The sequence below is a fragment of the Ranitomeya variabilis genome, chromosome 2 (genome assembly GCF_051348905.1).
Source record: "Ranitomeya variabilis isolate aRanVar5 chromosome 2, aRanVar5.hap1, whole genome shotgun sequence".
Lineage (NCBI taxonomy): Eukaryota > Metazoa > Chordata > Amphibia > Anura > Dendrobatidae > Ranitomeya > Ranitomeya variabilis.
Window position 1 is genome coordinate 436,550,003 of NC_135233.1, and position 10,689 is coordinate 436,560,691.

Here is a 10,689-nt window from a genome sequence, read left to right on the forward strand (position 1 = left end):
TTTATCTACAATTAAATGTGATGTTTTAATGCATTTTGATTCTCCACTTTTTTCCACAGTAGAGAAAAATCCATTTTAGCTGAATATGGATTCTCCATGAATCGAGAGCAAACGATGAAGAAGCGGAATTCTCTGATAAGATATATTACAAAGATACTTATTTTCATGTGTACTTTTGATTTATTAAATGAAAATTTAAAAAAGACATTTCATTTTCTATTAACCCTTTGCTCTTTTATAAAATAAATGACCTTAAAAAGAAGCTTGCCCAAGTATAGAAAACATTTCTCGTTTTATTCATAACCTTCTTTAAGTGTTCGAGCTACAAATTTGGCTCATTCCCGAGCCACGTAAATGATTATAGATTCTTTACATGTCATTTTTTTTTGTATACCTTTATATTTTCTCTAAAGAATATAAATTCTGCAAAATATGGAATAGGTTATTACAAGGAAAATAAAAAATAATTACTCTCTAGCTTCTTCTTGTGAATCTACCGGTTGATGACGAGTCATTCCCTATTAGGCAACTTATAAACCATCTCCAATATCAGACAGAGAATCTCTTGTGAAGGATTCCCCTGTTGGCAAGGATATAGGAAAATAAACCCATAAACCAATTTAAGCCTTCAGTGCACAATAAAAAAAAAATCCCAAAACAGATTTGACAAAACAAAAAAATCTCTACAATTAGGTCATCCTGATGGAATTTAGGTTGGAAAATATGAGAACTTGGGTTCAACCATGAATATCTGGAGGAATACACAGGATTTCATTGGTTTTAGATCACAATAGAATTTTTAATAAATAAATTTCTTTGTTTTTTTTTATTATTTCTTTTTTTTTTATGTAAAGACACTTTTTATTCGAAACAGTAGATTTAGCCCAGTCATTTTCGTTCCTTTTTTAATATAAATTGTCTGTTTTTGCTCTTAGTCTGTTGCGCTGTCGATTTTTTAGATCTGAGTCTCCTGTACATTGTCTTTAGAGCTTGCGCGAATCAATAAAGGTTCATGCACAGAACTGTGTATTGAATTTATTGTGTTCACTGTTGTCGTGTGATTAAAAGGAGACTTATAAGAGTTATAGTGGTTTAGATGCTCGTGTTCTATTGCGGGCATAGGCAAGTGACTCTCGATAGGCGTATCTGCTGTGAGTTCGTCATCCACGTTTATAATCTCAACAGTCCGCGTCGGAGCGTGATGATTCTTCCTATGGTGCTGCTTCCTCATTTTGTAGAAAATAACCAACATGACAGCTGCCATAAGGGTGATGGCTACAAAACAGCCAATAATAATTTTGGTGGTCTTCATAACCTCGTCAATCCCTGGCATTCCACTGTTTGCATCTGTAACTGGGATGGTATAGGGCTTCTCTGTGGATCTTGTGCTCTGTGGCATGAGCGAGGTGGTTGCATTTGTGGTTTCCCAGTCAATGACTGGTGTAGGACCCACATGATGTTCCGTGGTCCTCGCCTCATCCTGAGATGGTTCCATAGTCTCTACAGTGACGGTGGAAAAGTATGTGTAACCAGTATCGGTCGCAGTCACATTCAGCGTCGCTGAGGCAGTGGTGTTCCCTGCTGAGTTACTCACTATGCATGTATACAATCCTGTATCCCGCACTGTCACATTAGTAAAGTTTAAAGTGCCATCATTAAGCACAGAAATACGCACTTTGTAAGCTCCATGGGTCATGATTGATCCATTCGGTGTAATCCAACTAACATAAGTCAATGACGTAGACGCCCGACATTTGAGTTCAGCAGCCATTCCTTCGGTAACATTCAGATCAGCAGGTGGCTCCACAATCACAGGGGCGTAACAAGTAAAATAATTCTGGTCCAACTCCGCAATGTGAGTACCTTTTAAACTGGGGGGAGTAGCACAACGAGCACAACACGTACTGCCGGTCGTCACTATCTCCTTCAACCACCAACTAAGCCAAAGTATGTCACAGTTGCAGTTCCAAGGATTGTGGTGCAACTGAATCCTTTGCAAATTATGGAGAGGTGTGAAAAGATCGTGAGGCAGTAAAGTTAGGTTATTATGTGCCAAATTAAGCTCCACGAGAGACTGAAGGTCATCAAACGCATTCCTTTCAATTACCTGAATTTGGGAATGCATAATCCAAAGTTTTTGCAAATGGGTCAACCCTTGAAATGATCCTGGCCTAAGAACTGAAAGGTGATTCCCAGAAAGATCTAGCTCGTCGAGTTTTACAAGAGGGGTAAGATTGGGGATTTCTCTTAGGTTGCACATCCCAAGGTTCAAATACTTAAGGTTGGAAAGCCCTTCAAATGCTCCTTCTGAGATATAGGATAATCTTTTCATTTCCCCCAAATCCAATCTACGTAGTGAAGGGATGCGGTTAAAAGCATACGATGGAATGCTTTCTATAGGATTGTTCCTCAGCCAAAGTTCTTTCAGTTTGGACAAATATTCAAAAGCTCCATTTGGAATGGTGGTCAGACGATTGTCAAACAGTTCCAAGGTGTTTAGGTTTGCCAAGCCATTGAAGGCCCCGATTTCAATCGTCCTAATGTGATTCCTACTCAACTGTAAAACTTCTAAGTGTCTTAAGTGTTTAAAACTGTCCACCTTGATTATTTGGATCTGGTTTTCATGAAGGTTCAGCTGTCTTGTGTTGGTGGATATACCATCTGGAACTTCACGTAGGTTCCTCCGAGTGCAAATCACCTTGCTGAACTGGTTACTGCAGGAGCATACAGAAGGGCAGGTCTGAGCCCTAACCAAGCCGGCCACCACGAGAAGCTGAAGAGCCAACAGCACAATAAAAAGGGGGTCAAATAAGGCCCTGTTGAACCTAGGACCTATCATCATCTGCTGTGGATGTAATGTCATCTTGTTCAACATTCATACTTTGTGTGTGTTTGGTCCTTCTGGAGTTCCAGTATTCTGAAAGAAAAAAGAGAAATATCGAAAATGAATGACCGTTTTTGGTGGAAAATACAGATTTCACATGTGAATAAAATTTGGTTACATAAGTCATAATAGCTTTATGGAAAAAGCATTTGAAATTGTAAGTTGGACTCCATCTCAGGAGTCTAAAAGCACAAATTGTCAGGCACCTTAAACTGCATCTATTTTTAAGTTATTAGTATTGCATGGCCGCTGGACTGGAGTTCTGCAAACCGCTTCTTACCTGGACCCTGGCATGGTTGGATGTGTGTTTGAAGCTGCAGAAATTAATTGAGATCAGGAAAGGTGTCAGGGTTTTGGGTACATAGAAGTCAGTTCTCAGGTCTCCTGCCCAGCAACCATGGACAACTGACAAGGCGGCTGGACCAATGTCTTGCAAATTGGTTTCCTCATCTCTAATTATAGGGTTTCTTTATTTGAACTTTTCACATCAGAGTTCATGATGTTTTAGCATTGCACATTTCTTTTTTTTTTTAATTCTTAGTAATGTCAAAATGTCTGCTCTTACAATGTAACGCACCTCTCACAACTTCTAGCGGCATTTCACAGCACTCTCGGTGTTGGAACACGGGTAGTGACTAATTAACATTTATTAAGCATCATTTTCATTCAATTTATTTATGTGCAAATTTTCCATATAGAAACTGTTCATCCTTTTGAAACCCTGTAGATAAATGTCCAATGGTCCTACTGGTAGATCCAGCTCCTCCTCCACATTGCCGCCACACTTATGTACAACATCAGTGATAACATTCAGTTGTCCTAAGACATGAAACATAAAAATCTCAACCATGCATGCAACCTAGGGAGGAAAATTGTCCGTGCTCAGGTCCATCATCTAAAGGGCCCAGCAAAAATCAGCTCATGCCCGGGATCCATGTACTATGTAGCTGCTTTACAGAAAATGTGTGATCTCTTGGTCATATTATCTAGACAAAATGTGGGCAAAGTGCGGCTCATGGGGTACATGTGGATCTCTGGTGCGGCTCACGGACTGACACAGCCAAAGGGCTTTTTGCAGTGGTGTCCTCCACAATGTGACTGCCCTCCCCCGGCATCTCACTTTCACTGGTATCTGTATCCCCAGGATATGGATAAGTTATCTCTGATAACAGGGAGCAAACTGCGCTCTCATCCATTATTGAGCCTGTGCGTTTCAAAGTGCAGTAGAAATTATTACATCACTACAGTGGTGCCTGCTGTGCTTCAGTACACTCCGCAGGCCGAAACTGCAGGAGAACAGGGTGAGGAGAGTAGTTGTTTTTTTTTTACATTTTTTTACATCTTACTGCCCATGGGGGCTGTGTGGGAGACATCATACTGCGCATGGGGGTTGTTTGGGGATATCATTCTGCACGGAGGATGTGTGGGGGATATTGAGCTATGCAAGGGGGATGTGGTCACTACTACTACAGTCAATACTGTATAAAGGGGTTGTGTGTAAACATAATTTTGCATGGGGCTGTGTGGAAACATAATACTGTGTAAGGGGGCTGTGTGGAAACATAATACTGTGTAAGGGGACTGTGTGGGGACATAATACTGTTTGAATGGCTGTGTGAGGGACATGAATCTGCATATGGGGCTGTTTGTGAACATAATTCTGTATGGGGGCTATATGAAGACCTAATAATGTGCAAGGGGGCTGTGTGGGGACATAATACTATGTAAGGTGCTGTGTTGGGACATCATACTGTGTAAGGGGGCTACGTAATGTGCTGTGTGGGGACATAATACTGTGAAAGGAAGATGTATGGTGACATAATACTGTGTAAGGGGGCTGTGTGGGGACATAATACTGTGTAAGGGGGCTGTGTGGAAACATAATACTGTGTAAGGGGGCTGTGTGGAAACATAATACTGTGTAAGGGGACTGTGTGGGGACATAATACTGTGTAAGGGGACTGTGTGGGGACATAATACTGTGTAAGGGGGCCATGCAGGGACATAATACAGTGTAAGGTGCTGTGTCGGGACCCAATACTATGTAAGGGGCTTTGCAGGGTCGTAATACTGTGTAAGTGGCTGTGTGGAGACATCGTACTGTGTAAGGGGCTGTGTGGAGACATAATACTGTGTAAATGACTTTGTGGGGAGATCATTCTGTTTGAGTGGACATCTGACTGTTTTAGGGACTGTGTGGGGTGACATTATACTATGTGGGGGCATCATACCGTGTAAAGGAGCTGTGTGGGACAAAATACTGCATAAGTGGGCTGCGTGGAGACAATGCTGTGTGAGGGGGCTTTTTGAAGACATAATACTGTGTAGGGGGCTTTGTGGAGAGATCATAGTGTGTGTGGGGGGCATCATACTGTGTTGGAAGTTGTACGATTTACTGCTATATATAAATTTTATAAAAAGCAGTGACTTATACGGTGTTGATTCGCTGCTAGAGGTAAGAATACAGGTTACAACAAGCCTTATCATAACAAGTCACCGTACTTAAGTCTGCCCAATATTAAGTGATAAAAATTCATATGAAACAATAATAATATGCAGAATAAAGGTCGACCAGACGGTGCGGCCCTTCACAACACTCACAGTCAAACATGTGGCCTCTCGGAAAAATTAATTGCCCACCCATGATCTAGGCCAACGGATGATCGCCGAATTATGGGGTCGCTGCATATTGAAAGGGTCGGGATAACCCTTTAATTACAGAAAACAAGTGATATAATTCAATTAAGAAGTATCTACATATCAGCACTCAGAAAACACAATGTTAATGGAAGTTAGAACTGGTCTGTTAAACGCAGAGACTCGTTTCCGGAGAAGGATTCTTGTCGATTTCTGAATCATTCCTTCTGCTTACACCATCCAAAATGGGTTTCTCCAATCTTTTCCTGCTGATTCATTCTAACCCACAGCCCTGGGTTCATTTCCAATCTGCAGCTCACTGCAAGGTCCCTTTTTCTGTAGAGATTAATGAAATTTCCTATGAATCAGACATAAGCGAAGACTTAAACCAGCTGAAAGCACATTCATAACCCGGAGCAGTGCGATGCATAATGCATGCGTGCGGTATAACAAAATGTGTATCAGCAAAGGTTGTTCAACATTAGGCCAAATCGCGTTTCATTTTCACAGGAAAAAGCCTCGTTACAAAAAGAAAATTTATTATTTAGCGCAGGCTCATCGTTCAGGACTGTGGCGCCGTGTAAAGGTTTTATAATTTATGACGTTCACTCCAGAGAAAAAGATTCTGAGCTGAACTGAAAACAGGACTGGTTTTAGGAGGGGGCAAACTGGGCAATTGCCCCGAGCCTTCGTTTCCAAGGAGGACTCCAGATGCTAATTATAACATATAGTTATATATTTATTGTTGTATAATGGTGTATGGCGGTATTATTCAGGAATTAAATTATTGCTTTATGTGCAAATTATTTCTCAGTTTTTTGCAGGCTCTTTATAGCAGTATTTTTAAGTGTGGAGTGTATGACGGTATTACGTAGGCTCTTGGTAAGAGTATATTTATGTGTGAATTATGTGGCGGTATTTTGCAGAATTGTATTAAGAGCATTATGTGTGATTTTATATGATGGTATTATGTACGCACATTAAAAGACTATTATGTGTAAATTATATGGCGGTATTATGTAGACGTATGTTAGATTATTTTGTGTATGTTTTCAGGCGGTAACATACAGGCTCTTTATGCAAGTGTTATTGTTTGTGAATTATACGGCGGTATTATGCAAGCGCCTTATAAAACCATTTTTATATGCGGACTATATGGTGGTATTATGTAGACGTTTGTTAGATTATTTTGTGCATGTTTTCAGGCGGTAATATACAGGCTCTTCATGCAAGTGTTATTGTGTGTGTGAATTATACAGCAGTATTATGCAAGCGCCTTATAAAACCATTTTTTATGTGTGGACTTTATGGCGGCATTATGTAGACGTGTTAGATTATTTTGTGTATGTTTTCAGGCGGTAATATACAGGCTCTTCATGCAATTATTATTGTGTGCAAATTACAGCAGTATCATGTAAGCGCCTTATAAAACTATTTTTATATGCGGAATATATGGCGGTATTATGTAGACGTATGTTAGATTATTTTGTGTATGTTTTCAGGCGGTAATATACAGGCTCTTCATGTAAGTGTTATTGTTTGTGAATTATACGATGGTATTATGCAAGTGCCTTATAAAACCATTTTTATATGTGGGACTATATGGCGGTATTATGCAGACGTCTGTTAGATTATTTTGTGTATGTTTTCAGGCGGTAATATACAGGCTCTTCATGCAAGTGTTATTGTGTGCGAATTACAGCAGTATCATGCAAGCGCCTTATAAAACTATTTTTATGTGTGGACTATGTAACGATATTATGAAGGCTTATGATAAGAGTTTTTATGTATGAATTATATGGTGGTAGTTTGAAGACATATTATAAGAGTATTATGTGTGATTCATATTAAAGTTTTATGTCTGCTCTCTCAAAGAGTATTATTATGTGTGAATCATATGGCGGTATTACATACCATATGTTAGTTATGTGTATATTTTAAAGTGGTATTATACAGTATGGGCCCTTCATGATGGTATTATTATGTGTGATTTATATGGCAGTATTGTGTATGCTTGTTTATAAGAGTATATTATATATAAATCATATGTCAGTATTACAGTATTTGGGCTCCTTATAAGAGTATTTTTATGTGTGGATTATATGAAAGAATAAAGTAGGCTCATGGTAAGATTGTTTTTATGTATGAATTATATGGCGGTATTACGTACCGTATGTTAATTATATGTATATTTTAAAGTGGTAGTATATGGGCTCTTCATGACGATATTATTATGTGTGATGTTATGGCAGTATTGTGTATGCTTTTTATAAGAGTATATTATGTATAAATTTTATGTCACCATTATTTGGGCTCCTTGTAAGAGTATTGTCATGTGTGGACTATATGACAGTATTATGTAGGCTCATGGTAAGATTATTTTTATGTATGAATTATATGTCGGTATGTAGAAGAATCCTTTTAAGAGCATTATGTGTGAATTATAGGACAGCATTATGTACATTTATGTAAGACTATTATTTTGCGTAAATTATATGGAAGCATTAATTGCGCTTTTATAAGAGCATTATTTTGTGTAAATTATATGACGGTATTACACGGGCTCGTATTATTATGTGTGAGTAATATGACGGTATTGTACACGCTACTCATAAGCATATTATTATGTGTAAATCATATGGCAGCATTTTACGGGCTCTTTATAAGAGTATTATTATGTGTGAATTATATGCCGGTATTATATAAGCTTTTTATAAGAGTATAATTATATGGAAATTATATGGCAATATAATGCGGGCTCTTCATAAATTTACTTTTATCAGAAAAATACATTACATTATAATGTGGACTCTTATTTGGACACTATATAACATTTGGGCACTTTATAATGGTATTATGTATGTGGTATTTTTCAGTTTTGCCTTAACATTAAATGGCAACATTATGTGCTGCCAAAAATTTCGAGGAAAATGTGTTGACAATGCGATATGCACCACAATTCAATATATGGCCCAACGTACAGTACTTCTTGGCATCTCCCTTACTTTTGGGACAATAGAATGATGCTTTGATACACTGTTGCCTCCTCCACCATCTTCTGTCGATTGGTCTGAACTATGGTCCCTCCTTGCCATCTACTTGAGTCTTAATTAATACATGTATTACTAAATTAAGATGCAATGTTAATATGCATTTATCTGGGAATACATGGGACACTTGCTTTAAAGGGGACCTATGAACAAGTGAAAAGTGGCCAGTTTCTGGCCTTATGTTATTGCCACTATTCCCCTGAATATTCCATTTTTTGTTTCATTAAAATCCACCATACGGTTCCAGAGATATTGGACTTTTTAGTTAGCGCTATATTTTATAGTCTTTTCTAAAGGGGCGTGGTTCACAAAATTCTGTGGGGCGTGTCCTTTGGCTTCTCTGCATAAATACCTTGTTAGCCATGCCCCTTTTGTAAAGACCATAAATATTTGTACTACATAGAAAGGCCCATATCTCTGGAACCATATGGCGGATTCGAAAAAAACAAAAACCAGAATACTCAGTAGAACAGCGGAAATAAAATATGAGCAACGATTAACCACTTTTCACCTGGTGATAGTTCCACCTTTAAGAAAGAATACTCATCAGTACTGTTCTAATGACCAGTTCTTTCCTGTGCACACGCTTTTTCGGTCCTAATTCTTGAAAATTTCTCCCTTGGGGGTTTTCTAGAGAGCACTATTAAGGTTTCTAATTAAAATTAAAGCCACACTCTCACTTTTACATAAATCATTGAGTATTTTCTGAAAATTACCTTCCTGATTTTCCAGCTGATATAAAGCTGAATAAATCAAGAGAAAGATTCTTAAAGGGCATGCAGTCACCAGTATAGATTATGTTACAGGATAACTTCTCAGTATCTAAAGGATGAACATAACAACACTTTCTAACGATTAAAGAAGTTTGTGGCCGCAAGAGCTCTGGTCATTGATAGAACAGAGCTGCCTCCATTATGTTGGGGACAGATTCTTATAGTAAAATGACAGTAGGATGTACAAGTAGAAGGGACTTAGGGCTTTGACAACAACATGACTTGTCTTTTATCAACCAATCATTAATAATCAGGTGGTTATATATGATCCTGGTTACATCCCATCATGATAAGTAGGAGATTCTACTCGTTGATCTGTAGTCCAAGGTTTTACCAGAAGTCACGATGACCCTGAAGGTTATGGTGACCAAGATAATCGGCTTCTGTAAATGTTGCATCTTTATTTAGTCATTAATCTTCCGAAAATCAAGCCAAGGAATGTGTTGCTTTCGAAATTGAACTTAAAAAGGAGCATTAAAGGGATATGTGAAAGGGTAATTTATTAGCGCTAAATATGTATCGAGTGAAGCGCGAGAGCACCATTTACTTATTGCTTTTCGAAAATCAATTGTATCTAGGGACAACGCTCAATTTCATAAGATGTGTGGGTGCTTTTAAGACAAACCTTAAGGCAGGAGATAAGAAAATATATTAATCATTCAAAAGTGGTAAAAAATATTATAAAAATAAAATTGAGAAAAGTCAGAAGTAAATAGTGAAAAACTCCATAAAGCTTATATATTAGCATACATTTGCATATGATTTACATAAAATTAACTCATGTGGCTACATGTGTGAATTGTACCAAATAAATAATAGGATCCTCTGCTGGATGCCATCTTGGGAGAAATGTAGAGAAGCAGAAATTGTAATATGTGACCCTTTTGCTCCATTCATAGCAGGGCTCCTGCTCTTGGGTTTCCATGGCCTTAATCTTGAAATGAGTGGGAGTTTTGACAGTAACCCCCCCAGCGATTAACAAATTATCCCATTTTACTGGGTTTTTCTAGGAATAACCATTTGAAAAAGTGACATGTGCCCAAAATGCTAATGATCTGTCCTAGATAGACTATATCATATGTGCCATTTTGAAAAGTGGTAAAGGTGTTGGTAATTGAATGGAAACAGTGGTTTGACGTAGAGATGTATGTCAGATCGTCTATTTTATGCCCTTCGGGATCCTTTAGGCCCCTTTCTCAAATTATGCTACAAACCATCTTTTTTCCACCATTTTGACATATTCATCTGTCCAATGTATCACAATATAAATGCTATACATTGTTACAAGCCGACTTAGACCGCAAAGCTCATCACAGTCATCGGGTGACTGACCACATATAGACAC

At 38.2% G+C, this 10,689-nt stretch overlaps 1 protein-coding gene across 11 annotated transcripts in view; it reads right to left on the bottom strand.

The window, feature by feature from the left end:
* Window positions 1–277: 277 nt before the first annotated feature.
* Window positions 278–10,689, bottom strand: part of LRRC4C (leucine rich repeat containing 4C) — a 1,072,649-nt gene continuing 1,062,237 nt past the window's right edge. For all 11 annotated transcript variants that reach the window (XM_077287050.1, XM_077287057.1, XM_077287059.1 and 8 more), the window contains one exon: window positions 278–2,917. In XM_077287050.1, coding sequence (XP_077143165.1) covers window positions 956–2,875 — 1,920 coding nt within the window. In that variant the 5' untranslated portion in view covers window positions 2,876–2,917 and the 3' untranslated portion in view covers window positions 278–955. The remainder of the gene's footprint in view (window positions 2,918–10,689) is intronic.